Genomic DNA, 25,551 nt, shown 5'->3' on the forward strand with positions numbered 1-25,551 from the left:
CCTTGGGGTGAATCCTCTATATCAGAGCTTTCCAAACTTTTCATGTTGGGGACACACTTTTCAGACATGTATCAATTCGCGACACAGTACAGTGGTACCTCGGGTTACAGACGTTTCAGGTTACAGACTCCGCTAACCCAGAAATAGTACCTCGGGTTAAGAACTTTGCTTCAGCATGAGAACAGAAATCGTGCTCCGGCGGCGTGGCGGCAGCAGGAGGCCCCATTAGCTAAAGTGGTGCTTCAGGTTAAGAACAGTTTCAGGTTAAGTACAGACCTCCGAAACGAATTAAGTACTTAACCTGAGGTACCACTGTAATTCATTTTTACCAGCACATGGAACATTTGTACTACGCACTGCAGCCAGCACACTAATGTGTCGTGACACACAGTTTGGAAAGCTCTGCTCTAGATCCAACTCTGTATCTCAGTCTTCACCAACCTGCTGCCCCCCAGATGTTGTTGTTCCTATGAGACCCAGCCAAGATGGCTGGTGGTCAGGGATGATGAGAACTTCAGTCCAACAACAGGTGGAGGGTACCAAGTCAATGAAGGCTGCTCTACCACTTCCTCATTTTTTCTTTTAAAAAACTTATAAGCAATGTAGACCGAGGCACACTGTCCATGGGTGGGGTTTCCTCCAATGGAAACTTATAGGACTGCACTGAGCAATGCGCCCCTGCCTGTGGATTGAGTGGAAGGAGTAACTCTTCTCAGCACAGCCGGCATCAAATAAACATTCATGGCAAGCTCAGTGCTTCGTCTGGGCATTTTCCAACGTCATCTTTTAGTTCTTGCCCTGCCTGGTGGGATATTCTAGCATCTCCTGTTATGACTCTGAACATCTATCATATGGCAAACACAGGAATTGTATCCTATGCGAGTCATACTCAAGAACAGACTGCTTGAAATTAATGGGAATGACTAACCTTGGTCCATTATTTTCAATGTGTCAACTCTGAGAAGAAAACTTAGTTGTGGGTAAGACAGCCAAAACAGCCTTGATCTTGGATACATGGGCCAATATAGAAAAAGTCTGGCTCACGACATCAGTCATCTGGAGCCATTTGCTCTGTAAATTCCTGTTCTTGTGCCCTTAGTGGTGGTTGGTGCCCTCTGGGACTGGAAGGCAGGGAGCCAGAGCCAATGGCAGGCAGAGGCAACTAACTCTTATTTTGTCCCCCTCCTCCCTACTGAGTTCTACAAGGGGCAACACTCAGACTGAGGATGAGGAAGCTGTCAGGCAGCTCCATCCCCTGGACTGGTTTTAAGAAGGCTGGCTGAGAACAGACCGAGGTTGGTGGGGCAGTGCTCTATTTCCCCAAGTGGAGCAGCCTCCGCCGGTAACACCCTCTGCTCCTTGGATATGCTCTTGTCTCGCCTGAAACCAGTTTCCTGCTATCTCCCTAATATTCTGTTTCTTTTCTTCTTCCTCCACAGCGTATTCTAAAAAGCATTACTCCAGAAACAGCCACAGAAATTCCCTTTGGTGACATCTGTATGAATGCTGCCTAAACAGCTGTTAGTGGGAGGTGTGTGAGGGGGAGGGAGGGAGAGGGCTTCACTAGCTCCTTGACTCTCTTGTTGCTTTGAAGCTCCTTCCCAAAGAACTGAATTTCCACTGAGAAGTGTGTTTGTGACAAGAGGCAGAAGTGTGGTGACAAAAGATTAAGGCCGCCGATTGTCTGAAACTAAAGACTGGCTGCACTCCTTAGCACCAGGCTCTCTTCTGAGTTTCGATTCACTGCACTGGTTTTTTTGTTTTGTTTTGGAAACATGAGGATGCGCTCAAGTGTGAATGAGTATCCGTTACTCCATCCATGGTGGGTGGGGCAAGGGGCCATCTGAATGCATGCGTGGTTTACTCAAGCCTCTTGTCAGGACAACTGTCGCGATTTAGGATTATATTTAGAACTCATCTGTCTGTGCCGACACACCTGTTATCACTCTCAATGTGATCCTCTGTAATAGAACCTGTTGTATATGCTTCTAGGGACCTCACTGTTTTCAACCTAGCTGAAGAAATATGGGAACTCACCCAGCCCAACCCAATGCATTTTACAAAATTAATATGCAGACAAAGTTTCATGGTTTGAATGGGGCCTCTGCTCAACGCCTGGAAGAGAGACATTACTGAACCCCCCTGTGCAAGTGTTGAGCTTGTATAGAACTGCAGGTCTTCTGGAGTTCTGCTAGACTTGCTGCAGAAGGAAGGAAGGAAAGTGTATCTACCTGTAAATATTTTTTTTGGGGGGGACCCCACTAGTTATCTCCAAAAAAATAACATATCAGAAGACAGACCCTTTTATCTGATTAAGCTATCTATATGCAGGGATTATGTGCTTTAGATAAATGGAAGAGCATTCAGACATGAAACCTACACCAAAGTGGTACAAACCTGCAGCAACTGCACCACATGACCCTGCTAATTCTGTACCTGGTCCTAAGAAGGGGCTCAATCTCAGCTGAGGTGGTGAAGCCATCCAGTGCTGGCTGTGGGGTGGAGTGGTCTGCTCACTGCCACCTGCTGCAAGACATTTCAGAAGACTGTTAAATCGCCACCTTGCCACACTACATTGGTGTTCAAATGTATGCTGGGGTTCACCACCTGCATTGCTCCCCCAGCTGTTCACCCACCCACCACTCCAGGTGCAAGTGTACAGGAATGCATTTTTGCCATCATACAGGTGTATCTTTTTACCTATAGCGCTATGTGCTTGTTATAGCAGTCTAATGCATTCAGGGAGCAAATATTCCCATAGCCTAGTGTAGCCACACATAGAGGACTACTTCTTAAGAAGTGTCCTAACTGGGTTTTTTTTGTTTTTAATGGAGTGGGCACAGAGCTGTTCATTATATGCAACCACTCTATAGGAGCTATGCTCCACTGCAGCTCTGCATCAGGAGACATGGAAGACAGTGACAAGTGAGGCTCTCACTTTTGAAAGCCTCTTTTATGAGCGCTGAACTCCAAACTTAGAAAGCTGGCGGAGGCACTAAACTTGTATGTTTACTGCTGTTGCAAAAACAACAGGTGTAACTAGCTGGAAGACTGAGCTACACTAAACACACAAAGTGCTGAGATTACAATTTATTAGGCCTTTTGACAGATGCTGCTGTTCTGAACACACCTACCCACAGAGTCATTAATTGTTCCAAAGAAAACAGTATTAAATCAATTTCTGGTACATGGAAGTAACCCGCCAAGTGTTTCTGCTGCACAGGCCACATTACAACAGGTGGGACCTGCGCAAGAGGTTGGCTTGGGCGCTTATTTAGGCAACTGTGTGAATTGGGACCATGTTTACCTTTTTGTATGGAGAAATTAAAACTGGAGTTTTATTTTACAAAACTAAAGCATTCCTCTCTTAACTTGTATATAAATGCACCTGTATTAATTTATGCTGCTGCTGCTTTGGTTATATTGAATGTCCCAAGCTGGATTGTATGTCATCAGTATGTGCCTTGCGATGTAAACTGTTACTGTAATAAATTTAATATCATAATAAAATGACAGTTGTATCCCCCCTCTGTCTGGTGGGAAGCAATTTATTAAAATTAAAATATTTCTGGCAGGAAAACATCTTCATCAAAATGAGTGAGTTGATGTAGATCAGGAATAGGGAACTTGTGGCCCTTCATGTGTTGTTCTATCATCTCTATCCTTTGCCCTTGCTGGCATGGGCTGATGGGAATTGAGTCCAACAGGATCTATAGGGTCACATATTGCCCATCCCTGCGTTACTAGGTTCTAGTATTATGAAAGGGGGAGGAAAACTTCTATCCACTTTCTCCACACCACACATAATTTTATACACCTCTGTCATGTCCACCATCACCCCTTACTCACGTTTTTTCTTAATTAAAAAGCCCCAAATGTTGTAACCTTTCCTCCTAGTGGAGTTGCACAGCCTTTTCTGTGGTTCGTCTGTATTGTGGAATTCTCTCCCAAGAGAGGTTTGACTGGCTCCCTCCCTTTTTCTGCCAGCAGGCTAAGACCTTCCTATTTAGACAGACCTTTGAAAGCTAGGTGCAGATGATGTTGATAACTGGTCTATCAGGACAACTGATATTTTAAAGCTGGTTCTAAACATGCGTTATTGTATTTCAACTATTGTTTTCAACCAGTTTGTTTTTATTACTTTGTATTTTAAAACAATGCTTTTTAAATGCTGTAAGCCGCCTTGAATCCCAACTTGGAAGAAACACACACATGAAATCACCATCATCTACCCTTTCATAAGCTATAAAAAAGTGGCTCACAACATATAAAATACAGAAAGATCAGTCTATAAATTATGCTGGAAGGCAGGAAAACACAACTGCATTGGACCTTATTTTAGCAAACTCGCTACATTTGTAAGATAGTTTGCCTCTTTTATAGTTTATTGAAAAAATGCACCAAGTAAAAACCCTAGAGGTAGAAAAAGCTCATTAGTGCCTAAGAGATATCAGGCACAAATAAGAACTGGTGTTTGCCGAAATCTAAACAGAAAGACAATCCTGTGATGTTATCAGTGACACAGTCCTTGTTGTTTCCCTCCTTAAAAACTCAGAAGAGGGGAAGAGAGAAAACACGCTCGCAAAGCACTAGGAAAGCACATCTCTATTTCTGGAGTTGGCAAAGACACCATCACTATGGTCTCCATAACAACAGCAAGATACAAACTTCCTTCCCGGTGGCTTCCCAGGACACAGGATAAAAAACACATGATGCTTCAAAACAAAAGACTTGCAAGAAATTAAGACTTAATTCAGCAAGGTAAACAACAGCACACAATACCCCCAAAGCCCTCAAACCTGCACTGTAGAGCCGTAGCAACTGAGGGAGTTAATAATCCCAAAAACTGATTTCTCAATCATAAGCAGCGTAGTAAAAGTAACAATAGTGATCTGAATTTTTCCTCTTCTTTTTTTAACTTCAAACTTCCAAAATAATTTGGTGCTGATGCATCACTGTTAGAAGAGGAGGTTACCGGGAGGTGAGGTAAGAAGGACGAGTGCTTCCAAGGGTTTTGTTGAAAATATATTATGAAAACATTCCCTCTGCCAAAGTTCTCACTTTGCCAAGCTAAAGGTAGGAGTGTCTTTTATGACAGCTTTATAAAACCTTGGCGTCTTATAACACACGGGGCCTGATCCAGAGAGCCTTCACACACAACAGCCTGTGTGTGAGGAACTTCCCCTGCCAAGCATATGACTGGCACTGCTGACTCTCTCTCTCCCTTACGTACATGTCACTTTATCATGCTTGAAGGGTGCGACTAAGAAGTAACACAAACACAAAACAGTGTCAAGGGCAGCGTAAGATTCACATCTTTCATTTTATTTCAATGTTTCTGCACAGAAGAATTAACAAAACTCCAAACAAAGTCTCCCCACATTTAAGTTCACTGTGGAACTAAGCGGTGGTGGTGGTGTTTTTTTAAAAAATAAAACAAAACAATATTAATTTTTGCTTCTGGGCTTATTTGTATTCCTCATTAAGTTTGGTTTTCACACTTATTTTCCCTTGGTACCTGTGGCTGGAGAGCAGGCTCTAGAGCAGGGATGAGGACGCTGTGGCCCTCCAGCTGTTGTTGGGCTCCAATCCCCAGCAGCCAACAGGACCAAGGGTGATGGGAGCTGTAGTCCAGCAATATCTGGAGAGCCACAGGCTCCCCGCTCATGATCTAAAGGAAACCTCTGTGAGGCTATTAGCCACAGGCTGGAGCTCACTGCGCTGAAAAGACACAGAGCATAAGCAGGTACTGAGGTGCAGTGTGGGTCAGTGTGAACAGACCCATATCAAGCTATACACTCTGTGTCCAAAAGTCATACCTCTCTATCCATTTCTCCTGCAGAAAAGGATACACCTTTTAAAAATCCTCTTAAAATGAATGGCCTGAAGCTACCGTACTTCAATTCCAGTGTACAATTCCCTCCTGCCTTGGTATTCCCACCAGCGATAAGCACGTGTCACCTTCCTGACATGCTCCTCCTGAAATGAAATCTAATCCTCTTCTTTTTCTATGTAAGACTTGGTGCCCACACGGGCCATCTGCCGAGCCAGGTAGCGGTCTCTTGCTGACATCACTGTCTCCTCGTTACTACGCTTTGCAAATTTGCTCTGGCTCTCTGGAGGTTTCTCTGCTTCCTCTGCTCCCACCCCTGAAGTCCCGTGCTTCAATTCTAATGATCTCTCAGAGTTGAGGGGGTTTTCTCCCCTACTATCACTTTCTGGAGCCCGATGGCAATCTTTTGCCAAGGGCCCAGGGCTACTACTTTTCCTTTTTTGCCGCTGCTTCTCCTCTTTGTGTTCCTGTGCGCCTTTGTCCCTTTCCCTATCCCTGTGCCTCTCTTTGTGCCTCTCTTTCTCTTGCTGTTCCCACTCAGAATACCTTTCCTCTCTGTCTCTCCACATCTTCAGATCTCTATCATAATCATCCCTCTCTTTCCTGTCTTTTCTCCTCTGCTTCTCATCCTGCTCTTCCCGTCTCCTATGATGGTTCTCGGGTCTAGAGCGCTCCTCTTTTTCATGGTCTTTGTGTCTTCTCTCGCGTTCCTTTTCCCTGTGCTGCCCACTTTTTCCCTTCCTTCCCCCACCCTCCTCTTTCTCTGGATGACTTGAAGGCACCTTTTGATGGCAGCTTCTCTCCTCGCTGGATGACCTTGAGTCCCTTCGGCTCCTGTGATGCCTGGAACTCTCCCCACTACGGTCAGAGTGGCCTTGCCTACTCTCCTTTTTGTTGCCAGTTCCGCTGTTTGTGTGTACTTTAGCACTGTTCTCCTCATCACTAGTATCCATTTCCAAGTCACTGTCTGCATCTGGGTTATCTTCTGCTTTTAGAGGAATGTGGGAACTTGTCCTCTCATCCAGGTTTTTGCTTATTTGCTTGGAGTCACAGGAATTCCCACTGGGTTCTTCTTCCTTTATCCTACATTTTTTTTAAGACACAAAATAAAATTCACTCCCTGCCAACTCAGAACAACCTAGCATCATCTTATCCTCCAAAGCTTACACCCACATTTCTAAGAAAAGCATGTTTTCATGTCAAGAATTTGTAGAAAACTGCAAGTTTACCGCATTTATTTCACAACAAGAAACAGAAACTCCATGATCCTAGAGAGTATACCACCTCTGAACACCAGGCATGGGGACAATAAATGGTGCTGGCCATTATTTTAATGCCGTGTTTGGGTGCTTCCAAAAAAACTTTCTGGCTGCTACTTGAAACTAACAATGCATAATTGAAACATGTGGCATGCATGGCTAAATATTAATCTCTCATCCAGAATGTGTGTATCAAATGTTCAACTCCTGATTTGTGTTAAACAAGGTACCAACAGCATTCCTAGTTGGAGGGATTTAATATGGGTTCCTTATCAGTTGTCCCTCACTACAGACTGCAAGTGGAATCAGACAAAACTCACTCTGGTGTGCACTCATTTTGCCTACTGGAAGTGATGGGCAGAACATGTAGCAGTCATCATGGCTGCCATCTGTAATGAATGGTTGGCAAAGCCATGAGGAATAACAGGCACACACTCTGAGGCAGTATTTATCACCACCTGCTTTTGTCATCTATACCTGAACTTGTTTGGTTCACATCACGTGATCTCATCACATACTGGAGTAGGGTTCGGACCCAATGATTCATCAATCCATCTTGTAAGCTCTGACTGGCAAGTACTTTTAACACCCGTAAATATGACTCGGACTTTGGATTATCTCCAAATTAGCACAAATAAGCTGTGAACATTTATTAGTATTAATGAAACAAGAGTGGCAAGATTTTCCGTTTACCAGAAAAGGAGAATACTACTTCCTTATAAAGGATGACTACACTATTGCAAAATAGTCCCCCAAAGAGGGAAAATGAGATGACATTGTCTTTAGTGACAGATATGCTCCAAATGCCCCAGTGACAGCATCTGTAACATTATGAGACATTTGTCTTTTGCTGATCAGTACAGCCTTATCATGTTTCTATACATACATTCAAGAGATATTCCTCTTCTGGAAAGATTAACACAAGACAAAACAAGGTGGTAACAGCTGAGAGTATAATTATAGCTATCAAACTGATAGGACCAGAGAAGTTACAATGTTTCAGTCTTGGGTAGTTAATAAGGAAGCTAACATTTAAGGATATAACCCACACTGTTTACTTCACTAAAATTACCTGTCCAAGCAATCCAGATTCAAAACCCAGAAAAGCAAAATTCTGCCACATATACATCAACTGGGTAAAAGCTTATGTAATTCTAAGTCACTTCAAGGCAATTTATGTAGTAAGTGATTAATAAATGCAAATAATAATGATGGTGATGATTTTGAACATGCCTTTCGAATTAAGAGTGGACTTTGGCTAAGGGAAGGTAAAGCCAGCCTGAGATCTGTAAGTCACTAGTGGCACTGCTGTTTCTTTAGCTTGCTTGGAAAAGGACACATGCACACACAGAGAGACTGTTTGTCAGGGGACATTAAGAAACATGCTTAAGTGCCAACATTTTATAGCTGGTTTTCTTCTAGAATGTATTATGGACTCTGCCTATGTCTGAAAAAACTTCTCCCTTTGTTCAAAAAACATGTTAACTTCTTTTTTTGTAAAAAAAGAAAGAAAAGGCAACCACAGTGATGCACAGAGCCAATATGAAACATTTAAAAATAACTAAAAGAGAGCACCAAATGAACAATAAAAACAGACACAAATGGGAACAAGTATAGCATCATGCAATTAAAAATGTGTACAAAACCAGGAAGGAGACAGCCTTCCATGTCTCCCTGGTAACATCCCAAAGCCACAATGCCACCCTGGTGAAAGAGAACAGTAGTTTAATTACCCTCCATATGTTATTATTGAAGGATCACCTTGCAGGTCACAAATGTCTTGGCTTGATGCCAATAAGCCAGCCTAGCCTGCTCCCCACTATAGTCACAGCACATCATCTGTAAGGAAACCTTTCCTCATTCATCCAGAGAGAGAGGAGGCACCCACTTGACCTCCGACTGCCATCCCACCCAAGAGTGGAGCAAAAATTCAGTCCCTTCTTTATAGTTATCAAACACCATGCACACTCTGGTTAGAATGAAACTCTCCATTCTGAGCTGAGGGTTGCTAACTGGGACCAAACTCTGGCTCCATTAAGCTCAAAGCCATCAAGGAGATGCTGAAACTGCGACTGCCAGAGAAGCTGATTTTTCTGCATTTCAACCTTACCTGGCCTCCCGAAGGCTGCATTTGGGCATCTCCTCTTCCCCCACTGCCTGGTTTAGCAGGTGCCTGTAAAAGCCACTGAGATCCTTCTGCTTGGTCACATCCAGACATGCTGAAAAAAGGGAAGGAGGACATAAAATTAGGAATTATTATTATTTATCAATAGAGCAGCTGAGAGAAAAAGCTTCACTGCAATTGCCCACATTGCCTGAGATATCTGGAACAAAGCAGGGGTTGTACACAGTACTCAGATTATAGGGGCAGTGATGGTGGGGAACAGCCTCCTTTAGCTACTGTTTTTAGAAAGTTATTGAGGAGAGAATGGTGTGGCTAAAACTGGGGATGCGGCAGGGATGGAGTTTGAGGGTCTTATCAAGTGCCACCTATCTCCCATCTCTTGAGCACTAGGGAGTACAAGCAGCTGTGGTTCCCTCTTCAAAGAAACATGAAGAAGGCATTTCAGAATAATCCAACTGCTGATCACTGGTATGCACACATGCAGTCCAAAAAAGAAACCCAAAATGACAATTCTTAAAAACCACACATACTTCTTATGATGTGAAAATGATATTGTGATAGTGCTGTACGGTGGCTAAGCTTTTGCATTGAAGAGGGGAGATTTCCATACAAACCCCTGAATTTTCTTTAAGCAAATGTCTCTCTCCCCCCAGCTTACTTCACAAGCCACACATTATCCCAAGCCAAAGGAGCAAGGCCAGGAACAAAAAAGAGTTCCCATCTTGACACCTCCTCAAGGAGACAATGTATAAAGGAACACAACCAAATCTGCCAGATGATTCCTACTTAAAGGTCATTTAGGCTACTGTGAGTTCAGAGTCTTGACAATTTGGTTCCTAGCACCCACGAGAGCAATCTATCAGCACCCTGGTCATCTTCCTCACCCTCAATTGCTGCCTCCCTCTTCTCTCTTTCCTCCTCCTCAGCTCTTTCTTGCAGTTTCTTCTTGTAGGCCGATGTTACAAAGGCTTCTTTGTCATCAAACGCGCCTCCTTCCAGTTCACGTTCTTTCTGAATCTTCTTCTCCATTCTCTTTTCCTGCTCCTTCTTCCTTAGCTCGGCCGCCTTGAGAATATTTTGGATGTACTTGGGCTGCAAAGACAAACAGCAATGAAGAAATGGAAGAAGACTGAGATTACCTGTGGCAAATAAATCAAAGGTGCTGTGAATATTGTGGGATACATTTTACAGAAGCTACTGCTGCCCCTCTGAGCTGCCATCAGTACCAAGGCAAAGTTATTGAGCAGAGGCCCACAAAATCTGCCTGGTATCAGTAGCCAGGTGAAATCTGTGCTTGCCACCAATACTACTTGTGATGCTACACTTAAACGCTGAGTTTAAAGCTGGGGGACTCTTCCCAGTCAAACTGAGCCTCATCCAACACTTCGCACGAGGTGAGGAAGATTCTCTGTCATTCTCCAGAACAAGAAGAGGCCATAGGGAAATACATGTATAGTGTTTTTCCAAAGTCAGCACTGACTCTGGGAGAGTTCCCCAGGTTCTGGAGAAGGGTGAGAGAGAGCCAGGAAACACATCTGTGGACCTATGATCCTGAGAGATGAAGGTGATGTCCAACAAAAATGTGCAGGAAAGGGACAGTGTGATCCAAGTCTAAATGTAGTGTACAGTGGTACCTCGCAAGATGAAATTAATTTGTTCTGCGAGTTTTTTCGTCTTGCGAATTTTTCGTCTTGCGAAGCACGGATTCCCTGGGTATTAACGGTTTTAAGAAAAAGGAAACAAACTTGCAAGACGTTTTCGTCTTGCAAAGCAAGCCCATAGGGAAATTCATCTTGCGAAGCAACTCAAAAAACGAAAAACTCTTTCGTCTTGCGAGTTTTTCGTCTTACGAGGCATTCGTCTTGCGAGGTACCACTGTATCTGTAAGACTTGGGCTTAAATCTGACTGCAGAGGCTTGCAAAAGATAATTCTCCCTGAGCCCTCAGTTCTCCATTTTTGAAATAGGAACAGAGGCCCATCCCACATGACAGTTGAAGGTAAACTTGAAAGAGGTGATGCAGTTTGTAAGAATAAAAAAGTGTCACTTGAATGATAAATAGCAGCACCAGCAGATCCCACTCCTGAATTTTCCATGAAGTGCAGGGAGTGTTAACCTTTGATTCCCTTCCCCTCAGTGGATCCACATCCCTCTTGGCCTCTTCCCACCCACAGCTGGAGGTCTTCACCGCCCCAAACATCCCTAGTGTAGAGAGGCAAAGACAGACATCATACTCATTTCCAGGTATGGACCTTTTTTTCCCCTTTCCCTGCAAGTGCGCTGGCATGACTTTCTGCCTTCTTTTGCTGTATGTCGTCGTAAATATTGTCATATTCATACACTGTGGAGTCTTCCGCCAGTGCCCTCTGGATCTCAAGCTTGGTCTTTAAAAGGAAGGAAAGAAAGGTTATGGTATTTTCATTAGAGTCTTCCAGGAAGCTAGTCCAGCAATGTATTATCTATAATTATCTCAGTTAAGACAGAAGCTGCAAACAAGAGACTTTTATTAAAAACATCTAAGGCGCTAGCGCAGCCTTCCAGATGGTTATACAAGAGAAGTCTTCTCCTCCTTGCTGCCAAGCTTCTGCTTCCAAAGACCTGTGCTGTTTATTCACCCCTCACTGCTCCATTCTGGAAGTTTGTCCTAGAAACCTTTAAAGCCAAAATAACAGCCCCATCGTGTGGCCCTGTGTTCTCTGACTGGAAATAAAGCACATCACTATTTACCTGTGTTGAGGATGTGCTCTCTGACTTTGGGCCAGAAAAAACATAAGACAGAGACGGACAGACAGCCACTGGAATAGAAAGCTGCTACAATGGTAGTGTTAGCCCATCATGGCAAACTATGGTTTACCAAAAAAACACAGAAGTTCCCACTTTGTTCCTCTCCTCTAGACAGCAACAGTAACAAACACTCTTGCCTGGCTTAGAGTTACATCCAAGGATCACCATTTGCTTCACTCTAAAAAAACTACAACGTTGCACCATGGTTTGTTCTCTCCTATCAACAAACCACAATCTGTGTGTTGGACATAATGCTAACCCAGAGATGATGGTTTGTTGCTCCTGCTCACACTAGTGCCTGAGCAAAATGAGAACAATCTTCAAGGGCATTGTAACCCACTTTGTCTCCCTGGCCAAAGAAACACTATGATTGATTATATGGTTACAACACAGAAGTATGTGTTCATTTTTACGCACACACAGGCAAGGTCTATAACAGGGACGTCCATCTCCCAATAGTCTGTGATCTACTCACAGTATAAAAAAACTGGCAGTGATCTACCCATTGTCGTAAAAAGACTGGCAGAAAGTTGTGGAGCTTTTTTTAGGTAGCCAAAGTTGTGGAGCTTTTTTTAGGAAGCTAAAGTTGTGGGTTGTTTTTTGTTTTTTGTAAGGAGATCGCAGAGGAGCCAGAGATCAACCAGGATCTACCAGGAACTCCCCATTATCTACCAGTAGATTGCGATCCACCTCTTGGGCATGCCTGGTCTATAACATTCCCCTCTTCCCAGTAGCAAACCCAAGTGTGAGTCTAAGATAACTCTACCACCTTGCCCTGAAGCCCCAGGGAGCAACTGAGTAAGTCTTCCCTTCCCTACAGGAAACTAAGGGGCCATGCATGTTTCCACTAGGTGCAAACCACAGAGATGTTATCTCTCATACTCATCATAATCTGCAAAACCATCTTCTGTGTTTATGTAACCCAAAGGCCAGTATTTCTATTACAGAAAAAAATATTTGCTCCATGTCTTTTCTCTCCATGAAGATTTAGCCAAGTGTGGTGGAAATCTAAACAGTGGACAAGTTCATTTTGTTTTCTCATACTATTAAGACTTTCATTCTGAAACAAAAGTTACACAAGTAGTCAGTCAAGGAGTCCTATATTTGATGTCAGAGAAGGAATTTGCCTCTCCTGGTGGTTTTTACAGTGTGGATGCTAAATTAGTCTCCACGTTTAATGGTGCATTGTAAACTATGAGTAGATATATGGCAACCTGCTTCAAGGCTTGCAGCAGGGTTGTTTTTCTGTAACAACTTAGACATAGCCAAAATAAACCCAAGAAAAACAGAGTTGTATAAAAGCGGAACTGTTTATTACGCAAACAAAGTCATGGAAACTAAAAAATCAAGCTTTGATATAAATTATGTCATTGTTAATAAGGAAAGTGTTGCAGTTCCAAAACCAAGCGCCAAGAGGACAGGGCTGGTGTGTAAAATTATGAGGATGAATCACATAAAATAATCCAATAATTCATTTATACATTGCACTAATACAATTTTTAAAAAAAAACATTATGAAAAGTAAAACAGCTGCCACTCTAATTTTTTTAACACTTGCTGCCAAAACTTGGTGAAATATACTGGTTGACAGTCCTATAGGAAAACCATTAGCCTTGTCAGGTGCTAGTGTTAACCTATTTCTAAACATTTGCACTGGTGTAAGACAGCCAGGTAAATAAGTCTACCAAAGTTGCTGGTCTGGATTTCTTTTCTACTGCTGGCTAAAAGCTAGACTGCATTTCAATGCAGGCTGTAGAACATGCTCCTCTGCAACAAACATGAAACTGCGGTCTGCCAGCCTCTTGGCAGGCTAGTAAAAAAAAAGTGCTTTCTACCAAGCAGATTTGTGGAGGAGAGACAAGAGTGATCTGTCTCTCCTCTACTAGATTGCTTACTTACCTGAATGGAATTACTGATTGCCTATGGCTATGAGGCAAGTTGTTACATTGAAGGCTTTACTAAAATCTTACTGGAGGGCTGGGGATGAGACACTAGCATTACCTCGATGCATGATAGTGGAAAGTCAGATTTTAAGATGGAGCATGCTATCTTGGTTATTGGCCTTACCCTGTTCTAATTTAGGTGGTATGTTCCTCAGGAGAGAGCATTCTCTCTTTCTATACATTTCAGGGCAAATTGCCATATACACTGATATCAGTATAACAACCACCACCTTATATATATTTGTGTAATGAGACCAGAAGCCAAGGAGCAAGATGTGTGTGTACACACATTGCCAACTTACTTGTTTCATTGCTTGCTTTTTCAAGGCTTCTCGTTGAAGGCTCTCACCCACAGAAGACTGTGAAGAAAAAAACATTTTGCATATTAAGTTACATATAAATATATTTTTGTTTTGTATAGCCCACAATAGTTTAAAAAATAAATAAGGTTGCAGGCCTAAGAACACTTGCCTGGGAGTATGCCCCCAGAGAGACTGACTTCGAGTATTAATATGACCATCTTGAAGGCCAATACAAGTTTGCTACATTTTCAAAACAGTTTAAAAGCAAATAAATATGGAAGCTCATCAGTAGAGAAACACTGTAATCTGCATCCATAGAAAAGAAATTTCCAACAACTGAAATGCCAATATCATTTTCTTTGTCCATAAAGTACTGTATTGAGAAGAGCTATGTGGTCAACATAGCCATCTGCACACTGATGACATATTAAGTCCCAATGAAGATGGTGGGACTTAAGAATAAACATGGTTATAATAATAATTTTATCACAGTGGTACCTCGGTTTTCAAGCATCTCGGAAACCAAACGTTTCGGTTTCCAAACGCCGAAAACCCCAAAGTAATTGCTTCCATTTTGAACGTTTTTTGGACATTTAACAGCTTCTGCTGCGTTTTATTCAGTTTTCTCAATTGACTTTGCCAACTGCCCTTTGCGCCTCGGTTGTCAAACCGTCTTGCGGAACAGCTTATGTTTGACAACCAAGGTACCACTGTATTTATACCCCACCCATCCGGCTGGGTTGGTTCAGGCACTCTTAGGATTAGGAACACAGAAAGCTACCTTATACTGTTTTAGTAAAAGATTTATGTTCAAACTGTTGTTTTTCCCTTTGTTAAGCATCGTACTATATTACAGCTTATGATGCAAGTACATAACTACATTAAAAATTGAGAAACTCAGCCTGTAAGCCTGGGATCGGGGCTGGCTGTGAGAGTTCGTGCCATAGACCTGGGCCAGATCTGAGCTGCAGCTGGAGAAGATGTTGCTCTTGCTGAGAGGCAGCAGCAGAAAGGCAAGGCAGGGCAGGGCAAGACACAGGCTTGGCCCTTCATGTGGATTGTGGCAGATGCTGTAGGCACCATATAGGGCTCCAACTCCATAGGGATGTGTTGGGCTGTTGTCAGAGCTCAGCTAGCACCCAACATCTCTAACTCAGTTACCTAAGCCTGCTCTGAAGATGTAAAGAGCAAATCAGTAATCACAAAGTGGTTATTTTGTAAGTAGGATAACACACACACACACACACACACACACACACACACACACACACCTACACCTCCAAAGCACATTATGCGGGAAGAAGAACATCACACTAGAAAGCAGTGTATTAAGAACAGCAATGGAAACAGCCCTGCTGACTTAGTTCAGAATGCAGTTTCCTTATTCCCAATAAAGTGAAGCACACCAGATCTCTTCTTCACACTTCCTAATTCTACATAGATCTGCAGCTCCCTGTGTTTGCTGAACAAATTTAACTACAAAGACCACTTGTTTATAGAGCATTAGCAATCAAATATTCCTTTCCCTCCACCAGGTGACAGGGAAACATGAAAAATATCTTTTTTAACATTTTGGCAGCTATCGTAGTTTTCCAATCCTGCCATGACTCATACTGAACATCAGCTTTTCTTACAAGTGGAAGAACTTTTGTCACCAGCACTTCATAATACTAAAAAAAAGCAAATGGAAAACAAGCAGCAGGTAATTTTTTATTTTATTCTTATACATTGATGTCCAAGTGGGATGAAGAAAGCTGACTCACCATGACACACAGCAAATTCAAACTGACTTGAATATTAATTTGCTCTTGCAGAAGTGCCATATGCCATTTTTCTTGTTTCTGACACAGGACTGAACTATCAACAATAAAGGTACTCTAGGTTTTGAATTACACTCATGTATGCTGCTTTCCTACCTCCTTGAAGTACCAAGCAAATGTTTGAACAACTCTTTTATGCCAATGTACTGTGGTGCTGAATCCAGGACTGCTCACCTGAAGCTTCAAATTACATGGGGTTGCACTAAATGACCCTTGGGGTCCTTTCCACTTTACAATTCTGATAGGAGTGACTACAATGAAGAACCCATTGTATGCCCCTGTAAGAAGGCACCTAGAACCAAATACCAAGTGCTGTAAAAGAAGAGAAGAGCTTTCACTTCTGAACTCCGCAATGGCACCTGGCAGGCTGCTGCTGGAGGGAGAATACTAGAATAGATAGACCTTTGGTGTTCATCCACCATAGCCATAGCTGCATTAATAAACCCGGCCACGGTCAGTCTGTATGTCATTCTTTTATCATGAAGAAACAGGTTTGGGACTAGCTCAGCTGGACAATGTATCAAAAGCACTGCACAGGAAGCATAGATCAACTGACCTTTGGAAGATGCTGACTGCCCTATCCATGACCGATAAGAAACATTGCTTACTGGCTCTGAAGGAAGGCTGGCTATGCATCCAGAAGATAAAGGTAAAGGTACCCCTGACCGTTAGGTCCAGTCGCGGACGACTCTGGGGTTGCAGTACTCATCTCGCTCTATAAGCCGAGGGAGCCGGCATTTGTCCGCAGACATGTGGCCAGCATGACTAAGCCGCTTCTGGCAAACCAGAGCAGCGCACGGAAACACCGTTTACCTTCCCGCCGGAGCGGTACCTATTTATCTACTTGTACTTTGACGTGCTTTCGAACTGCTAGGTGGACAGGAGCTGGGACCGAACAACGGGAGCTCACCCCGTTGTGCATTAATTGCCTCAGAAAATATGTCTTCAACTTGAGGGACTAAGCTAATTATACTTCAACTCAAAATAACTGACATATTTTGTCCAATATTTTCATGAAATTGGTCTATTCTTCATGCATAAGTCATTTCTCTCCATCAAAATATTTAAAATGCACAATAGTTTTTCCAAGACCTGGCTGTAGGCAGTTAAGTGTACTAGTGTCTGGAGATTATGCAAACAATAAAAGTAATATAGAGGCCTCAATTTCAGTACATAAAATTCTAAAGCGGTCCACCTGTCATTTGTTTGGACAGCGCGCCAAGAAGTTTAAGGAAAACAGCGCCAGCACAAACACCTCTTCCAGAGCTTTATGGGTGACAATTTCCTGTTGTGCTGAGAGGTCTGATAGATGGGAACTTCCTGTTCTTTTGTATTATTTCTACTTATCAACAGGTCGTTTATTAAAGAACCTTACGAAGTCAGCAATCTGGCATGGGATTTCTGTTTGCCCCCAAACATGGTATTCTTTGGAGACACAAAGCTTGAACTTATAATATAATATTTTCTGAAAGGGAAAACTCTCTTAACCCTGCACTAAAAACACCAGGAAATGTGTTGCTCCCTAAAGGGAAAAGAACTGAAACACAACGAGAACTGCAGAGTTTGTTCCCTATATTGCAAATCTTTTAAATTTTTACTTTATTCTATCCCTTTTCATTATTCCTCTTTTATTTCAATCTTTCTTTCATACTTTTGCTACACCTGGTACAGTCTTCTCTTAGGCTGCCAAACTGTTTTTTTTTTCTTCTTGACACAAAGTACCCTTTTAAAATAAGATTTATAAAGTGCTCCAACAGCTTCACAAGCTCTCCTACCCCAGCCTATAAAGCAGCTAGAATGGATGAAGAGCATCACTCCCTCTTTATCTTGTGGATCAGATAAAAAAAGATATTATAGGGTTGTTCTGCTCCTGAAATAAGGAAGACTGCACATTTTAAAAAAGTATTTCAACTATTTATATATCACTTATCATTGTAGTCTCAGTCAGAGTGGCTGGACCAAACAGACCATTCTGGATTCAACTGTCACATGAAACAGATTGGCAGCACATCAAGGTGTATGTTGGCTTCTGGATTAGAGTGAAGGAAATGAAGGTTCACAGAAATATTGGATATGCTGACCTCTCTTCCATTAAAACTACACAGAGCAGCAGGCTTTAATAACTCTTGATCTTTCTTTTCTTTTTTAAGAGTTAAACTCTGTCTTAAGTGGGTGGGTGAAACTCCACATACTGCTTTTATTACTAGTTAACAATATATTTAGCATCAGAAGCACAAGGTTTGTCACAAAATGTTCACAGCATTCTTTGTGAATGATAGCATCCAATGAGCTCCGTTTAACTTGTAGAACTATAAAACTGCAAACGGGACACTGTACTACCTTTTCTTGTTTGACTAAACAGGGTTTGAAGCAACAGACTCCTGACACCCATAGCCTTGTGCTACTGAGGCTGCAGAGAAGAGGAGGAGGGGTGCCCTGCTCCAGAGTTCTACAAAACCCCATTTTTCATCAACTTCAGGTGGCTAAAGTCCTTTTGCTTCTTCAAAATTTACCTCTTGCTGCACATTAAGATTGGAACTACCTCTGTGACCACTTGAGTGATGTTCTGTCTCTAACTTCCATTGAAACTTTCCTCAACGCCCACTTTTTACACCTCTCTAAGTACCCCCTGCCTACATTTCCTTCCCAATCCTCTTTTGTTTCCTCTGTGTCAAATTTTAGTCTGGAATCTCCTTGGGACAGGTATCTGCCCTCTTGTACTACGTAAATATATCTTTCAAATAATTAATACACTCCTTGATTGTAAAAGAAAAGAAAACTCCATGGAATTTACAGAAAGCAACAGACATGTTGATGGCACCAAATAAATATTTTTTTAAAACCCAGAACATTATTTTACTTCCTTTAAGCCTAATACAGCATCAGTCCTAAAACCAGTCCTGTTCTCCATGCATACTCATACACATTCACTTCGCTGTATAACTTGGAAATTATAAGAGAAAGATTAAACAACCTCTCAATACAGCAAAGAAAATCTTAATGAAATATGCATAGTAACATTTTTTTAACGGAACAAAAGTTTTCTATCTAATATATGATCACCATGGCCAAGTCAGGTGTGCAGGTTTGCTGGCATGGACTTTATTAGAGTTCAGTTATAAATACACCATCTTCAGACACGCAAGGCGTAGTTTTTGCTGATATGGAAGCAGCCAGGAAATGAAACCCCTCCCAAACGCAGCTCCTTATCTCGGAAAGGCCTAAAATTATTACTAAACTAATAAAGTAATTTTGTTTTTTAAAAATGATCTTATTTTTTGGTTGATGATAAAGGCAGCTGCTGGATTTATTACCTACTTTGTGGGCTGTGGAATAACATGGGGAGTTCTGTAAGATGCTTCCCCCCATCACCTGCCATGCCAGATCAAAGGGACAATATAAAGAGGCTATCATTCTCCTCTGTACACTCTATTTGCAAATGAGAGAATCTGTTTGGAAAAAAATCATAATCAATTTTGTTTTGTGCGTGTGAAAAGCCAATTGTCAACCACCCATTAAACCCAGTGATAATGCGTATTTTTCTTCTTTTTAAATAGTACATTAGACTAGAAGTTAGTAAATCATTATCTATTTCTCATTAGTTAAGAGAAGATGAGGCGTGGGCAAGAGCAGAAATAGAATGTACAGGTGGAAAGTCAGGGACCTAAGGATACTCTGGGAGGGCACTGAATGTCAATAAGAAAATTCTAAACAATTCGTCTACTGAGCTTACTGTTATAAAGTTTTGCAACTAAGAATATTGCCTGCCGATTTTTCTTCAGATCGGCATCATTAAAAGGGCTAGTGACTTCATTTATTTTTAAATGAAAGTTGAAAATGCAGGGGAAAGGTCTGGGGTACCCCTGAGGGTCTCAAAGAAACAGCTTGTTTCCTTTTACCCATTGTGTTGAACCAAAGGTGAACTGTTCCAGAAGCTTTGCTAAAAACGCCATCTTGGTAGTCAAGATAACCCCACAAATATTTGATAGTTGTTTTAGCAGTGAGCTCACTTGCTTTGATATAAGCTAATTGGCTTACTTTGATGCTCTCCTTATCTTTGGGCTTGGGATGCTGGGCTAAGCCCAGAAAGGGGAACTATCCGTAAGATTTGGGAATTTGCCACCTATGTCTTCATCTAGTTAGGTGAAATGACATATGCTGCTTTGTGTATATTTTATTTTATTTATTTATTATATTTATTGGTATAAAGAACATATGCATGTTTGCTTGGGTGCAAACAAGCCACCTCCTTGTTGCGGGGTCTGTCCTGCGTCTGCAAAGCCTAGATGAACTGGCAGGCTACTTTGCTGTAAGTCTACGCCTTCTTTAATAAAGCACTAGAATTGGCCATTTTGCTGCTTTTGACATCCTTCTTTGGTATTCCTGCATCTGCCTACTCTCATGAGCCTTCCTTTGGGCCAACGATTCAGAACAGCCATAGGGATCAGAGAACATCCCATCCTTTGCCCTGGGTTTTGTTTCCATGCAATAGGGAGTTGCTTCAACCTGGATTAGATCATTGGTCCATCTAGCTCAATACTGCTGACACTGACAGGCAGAAACTCTCCAGAGTTTCAGACACAGGTCTTTCCCAGACCTAATTCAAAATGCTAGAGATTGAACCTGAGACCTTCTGCAAGCAACACATGTGCTCTATTGTTGAGTTACAGTCCTGCTCCAAAGCTCTTCTACATCACACCTAAATGTGACAAAGCAAACCAAATCCAGTAACTGGCTTTTTATATATACAGCCCTAATTGACTTATGTATTATAATGTTAACTGCTATAAACCAATCAAAAGTTTAAATTATGGCACCTGTATCTAACATATTTTTGTAAAGTTTTTATTGTATAATGTATTTAAAACAGTCTGGCAGATAAAACTTAGAAGGTGAAAAGCAAAACTATAAAATTGGCACGCAGAATGAGTACAGTTGCACATGGGTTAAAATAACAAAGCCTAAGTAAAAACTTTCATTGTTATCTGATTATCAAGTATCATTCCAGATTTGCCAGGCTTGTAGCAAAGTTTGTTTTGAAAATGATGGCTCTGCTGTATATGTCATAAAAGCCTGCCAAATCATATAAAAAGTGCCTAGATGTTCTAGTCCCTGTTGAAATCTCCAATCATACAAAGGGTGACATAATGGGACAGTGCATCTGGCTGTTAACCAGAAGGTTGGTAGTTCAAACCCACTCAGGGATGGCTGTATGCAGGATTCCTGTATTGCAGGGGGTTGGACTAGGTGACCCACAGGGTCCACTCCAACTTACAATTCTATGATTCTATGTGTAATATTCTTAATTATAGATGTATTCCAGAGTGAGTGATACCAAGTGTCCAGTTTTCCATTGAATTTAAATTACTATTCCTGCTGCTAAGATCAAAGCATCTTTAACATATTGATAAGAACTTGGGTTGTGAAACAACCTGAAAGCAGCAATACAGATCCTTCATCTATGAGAACTAAGCCTATTTATAGACTACATAGTCCTTCCACACTGCTTGCAAATAATTTCCTCACAAAGAATAATAGAAACAGATACTTAAATGATGGTTCTATGGCATGTAGCACCCTCTACTGGAAAAACAATTTATACTACAGAGGGGTTATTTTAAAGTTGAATTATAAGTTAGGCCCATCTTCCCTGTGTATACTGGGATCACATTGTCAGATGAGACTTCTGAGCCAAATGCTTGCTCAGATTCGTCTGACAGAAGCAAAGAGTAGCATCTTCTCTCTACAGTACTTGTAATTTGTCTTTATGGAACTCCATCCCAAAAGACACCTGAATAGCCCACTTTTTAAAAGGCCCTTAAGCTGGTAGATAAATCCTTCCTCATTCAGAAAGAATTCAGCAAGCTGGCTAGGCTGTTTAACAGCATATAGCTATGCAGGTCTACCCAAAAGTAGGTCACAACTGAGTTCAAATGACATTACTCCCAGGATGCTTGGTAGAATACTAGGTTGATTTACTGATCTGCTGCTACAGTGGTTTTGAACCTGTATTTTAGTTGGTTTAAATAAATTTAAATTTAGTTTTAACTGGAATTTTTGAAAACTGCATTGGAAGCCTCCCTGTATATCTTGGACTTTGTATTCTTACAAACATAATAAATGAAACAAATCACAACAAAAAAACTAACCTCATCATCTGAGTCATCCATAAACACTGCATGTTTGACAAAGGTTTTCTGCTGCGCTTTCTTGGGAAATATAAGTCCATATCTGTGGAGAGAAAAATGAATATTGAATATATGTTCAGTAGTCTTGGTAATGTATTTTTCAGCTGTAGCAAAGTCTGAAATGTAAAGAAGAAACACAAAACAGCACTAGCTTTGCTGACAGCATGGAAAACAGGGCCCTGACTGACTGACTGACTGCAGCTACCAAAGCTGAGTCTGCTGAACAGACTCTTGGGCTGGAGAATTGTGGCTGTTGTTTATGTTAATTTTTTGTATCTTTATTTTTAAAATCTTATGAGTTATATGGAAATTGTTCAATTTGGTCATGTATTTCTAATATGTTTTATTTATTGTTTATGATTACTTTTGTTATGTTTGTAATTATGTGAAACATGATGTCATTTAATTAAGGAAATTAGGCAAGGAGACATGGTGAGTGTTCTTTCTGCTTTTATAAATCAAACCAAAATATGTTGGACATTCATACTGGGTCAAGTAATCTGGATTCTTGTATCTGCTGCTAATAATTTATTGGAATTTCTTTACATTATTTTCATATTCTTATAGTGAGTTAATGTTTTAGCCACACTGAGGGTGCCACAAATGGCTATAATTGTTTTTAATAAAAATACCCAAAAAAATAGATTAAAGAAGTGGATAAAACAATATTTTTGAAGGAAAAGGCATACAAGTGGGTCAGAAGCATCTCTGTTTTTAGAGAATCCGCAAGAGTTACAACAGGTGCCATTTGAGAAGAGGCATCATCTCCTCTTGTGTTAGAGAAAGATGCTTCTTTTAAAACAGTGCCTGCAGTTTAAGTGCTTGCATCAAAAATAATAAATAAAGTATTTTTAAGAACCGCCATTAATGGGGGAGGTGGCTTCTTTTTCCCAACTAGCAACAGTGTGACATAGTGGTTAAAGTCACATTCCCAAACTTGACACACTGCAGAGTGTAGATGTTTTGGACTCCCATCAGCCCAACCCATCACACCAGTACAATGCTGGGGCTGGAGGGCACCAGGTGGGCGAAAGCCTGAGTTAAAAGTGTCAAGACTAGGCCTAGGGGAGACACAGTCAAATCTCCACTCCACCAAAGAAGCTTGCTGGGTGATCTTTGGCCAGTCACTGTCTTTCAGCCTAACCTGCCTCGCGGGATTTAAATGGGAAGGCACATAGAATCATGTACACCACCTTGAGGTGGGAGAGAAAGGTGGGATATAAATGCAATAAATAAATAACACAGTGCAACCCACGCTCCTGTAGGGTTGAGTCTTGGGGCCAGGGAGGAAATCACAAACAGTGTGGCGTAGTGGTCAGAGCAGCCTTTCTCAACCTTGGGTCCCTCAATGTTGTTGGACTACAACTCCCATCATTCCTAGCCAGCATGTCTAGCGGTCAGGGATGATGGGAGCTGTAGTGCAAGGACGTGTGGGGCTGAGAAAGGCTGGGTTAGAGGGTCAGGCCAACATCTGGGGGCGACCAGTTTGAACCCCCCAACAGGCCATTGCTGCTCAGCCTAACCTACCTCACGGGGGGGGGTTAATTATTGTTCACCACCTTGAGCAACTTGGGAGGGAAACGTGCAACGGAAATGCAGTAAAAAATGAAAAATAATGGGGGGGGCCTTGTTCCTCTTCGTTTCCCCCCATATCCCCACTTCACCTCCAAGTCTCTGGATCAGACCCGCCTCGCCCTCCCCGAAAAATCGCCTCAGTCCTCCTCTCTCTCGGCCACCCCGAAATTACCTCAGCCCCATCTTCCGGCCCTACTTTCCTCCTCCTCATGCCCCCCCTTCAGCCCCCACCACGACCTCACTGCCGCCTTGGCCTCCCTCCGGGCAGGTGGTGCCCCCTCCTCGGAAAATAAAATAAAACCGCCTCGGTCCCTGCTTCGCCTTGTCAGTTTCGATGCACATGGACCCAGGCCGGGAGTTCCCCCTCTCCCGGCTCCGTTTCTCCTCAACGCCGCCCCTGCCTTTTCCTGCCCCGATTCCCACCCCGACCCCGCGGCTCCTTCCCTTCGGCTCCCTCTCCACCCCAACCCCAAACCCCGTCCTGGTTCCCCCTCAGCTCCGCGGCCCCTTCGCCTCCCCTCCCCCACACTCACTGCTTGCTCGGAGCCGCCATCTTGGCGACGCGGCGCGAGGGCGGGACGAGGGAGGAGCGGAGGGCAGCCGCCGAGTTGCTCTTTCCCGCCTCTTTTTCTCGCCTCAGCTTCTCGCTCGGCAACTGCGGATTCGACGCCGCCCCAGATTCGCCAATGTTTATTCCCACACACTCACTTAATTCCCGCAATTATTGTTATTATTACCGCTTCAGGGTCTCTTTATCAATATAATTCCCCCCTTAGCTTATTCGTTCTTTAAAATATTACCACCTCAGAGCAGTGCTGCTAGAGTTACTGTATAAGCTAAACAAGCTATAGCTTAGCCCCCCCCCCCCGCCAAAAAAAAAAATAAAGGGGAAAAAACTGGATGTGCATTTCCAAAACATAAGATAAAAAATGAATGAAATAAGACCTACATACAGCAACAGTGTTTTGTGTTGTGCAGGCTCCTATTTCTTAAGTGCAAATGGCTTTAGATACCTATTAGGTCCTTAAACTACCATATAGCATATATCCAGCACAAAAAAACAGTGACATTTGTTGTTGACAGAGGACAGCTGGACATATAAAGGGTCCCATTCCCTTCAGTAGCTTCGGGCCTCATCAAACCTAAATCTGGCCATGCTTCAGAGTCTCTTGGTCATGGGCAATGTCACAGATCTGGGCATGGGGTTAGTCAGGATTTTTGTGGGGGGGCAGGACTTTTATTAGGGGGGTAGAACTGACATGATTGGTCCGTTAGTTAAGTATTTCTTTTGTTTTACTTGATCTAGTGGGGGCAGCTGCCCCCCCCGGCTATGCCAGTGCTCTTGATCAATATTTTCCCCACCTTTCTAAAAAAAATTATTACTACCGCTTCTGCTTCTCTTCATTAATATTATATTTTTCTGGTAAAAGGTAAAGGACTCCTGAACGATTGAGTCCAGTCAAAGGCAACTATGGGCTTGCGACGCTCATCTCGCTTTCAGGCTGAGGGGGCTGGTGTTTGTCCACAGAGAGTTTTCCAGGTCATGTGGCCAGCAGGACTAAACCGTTTCTTGCGCAAAGGCACACTGTGACAGTAGCCCAGGGCCGGATTTAGGTTTGATGAGGCCCTAAGCTACTGAAGGGAATGGGGCCCTGTATATGTCCAGCTGTCCTTTGTCAACAACAAATTGACGCTGTTTTTTTGTGTTGAATATATGCTATAT

General features: G+C 42.4%; 2 protein-coding genes and 1 long non-coding RNA gene across 10 annotated transcripts in view; 1 reads left to right on the forward strand and 2 right to left on the reverse strand.

Moving 5' to 3' along the window:
* The window catches only part of SLC6A4 (solute carrier family 6 member 4), a 36,412-nt gene extending 32,886 nt beyond the window's left edge, over positions 1 to 3,526 (forward strand). For all 6 annotated transcript variants that reach the window (XM_081890376.1, XM_081890380.1, XM_081890379.1 and 3 more), the window contains one exon: positions 1,440 to 3,526. In XM_081890376.1, coding sequence (XP_081746502.1) covers positions 1,440 to 1,514 — 75 coding nt within the window. In that variant the 3' untranslated portion in view covers positions 1,515 to 3,526. The remainder of the gene's footprint in view (positions 1 to 1,439) is intronic.
* LOC309358017 overlaps positions 1 to 25,551 on the reverse strand; it is a 183,376-nt gene that overhangs the window by 15,794 nt on the left and 142,031 nt on the right. The gene's annotated exons all lie outside the window — the stretch shown is intronic.
* NSRP1 (nuclear speckle splicing regulatory protein 1) lies at positions 5,305 to 24,518 on the reverse strand. Of its 3 annotated transcripts, none has more exons than XM_081890463.1 (7): positions 24,362 to 24,518; positions 22,215 to 22,296; positions 14,246 to 14,302; positions 11,469 to 11,600; positions 10,102 to 10,309; positions 9,203 to 9,311; positions 5,305 to 6,916 (listed from the first exon to the last, which is right to left on the reverse strand). In XM_081890463.1, the coding sequence occupies exons 1-7, from the start codon at positions 24,379 to 24,381 to the stop codon at positions 5,992 to 5,994; spliced, it is 1,533 nt and encodes a 510-aa protein (XP_081746589.1). In that variant the 5' UTR covers positions 24,382 to 24,518; the 3' UTR covers positions 5,305 to 5,991. The 3 variants fall into 3 exon arrangements, with proteins under 3 accessions (XP_081746589.1, XP_081746591.1, XP_081746590.1); XM_081890465.1 differs by lacking the exon at positions 24,362 to 24,518 and adding an exon at positions 24,175 to 24,266; XM_081890464.1 differs by lacking the exon at positions 24,362 to 24,518 and adding an exon at positions 24,001 to 24,026.

This window comes from Podarcis melisellensis (assembly GCF_964234715.1).
Source record: "Podarcis melisellensis genome assembly, chromosome: 15".
In the NCBI taxonomy this organism is placed as follows: domain Eukaryota; kingdom Metazoa; phylum Chordata; class Lepidosauria; order Squamata; family Lacertidae; genus Podarcis; species Podarcis melisellensis.

What these genes read in the sequence shown, in the direction of transcription:
- NSRP1 (XM_081890463.1), bottom strand. Translation starts at nt 24,381, where the DNA reads ATGGCGGCTCCGAGCAAGCA. An exon ending in TGGATGACTCAGATGATGAG is followed by an intron (nt 14,303 to 22,214) that starts GTTAGTTTTTTT and finishes TTTTCTTCACAG; the next exon opens with TCTTCTGTGGGTGAGAGCCT. An exon ending in GAGGGAGGCAGCAATTGAGG is followed by an intron (nt 9,312 to 10,101) that starts GTGAGGAAGATG and finishes CCCTTTTTTCAG; the next exon opens with CATGTCTGGATGTGACCAAG.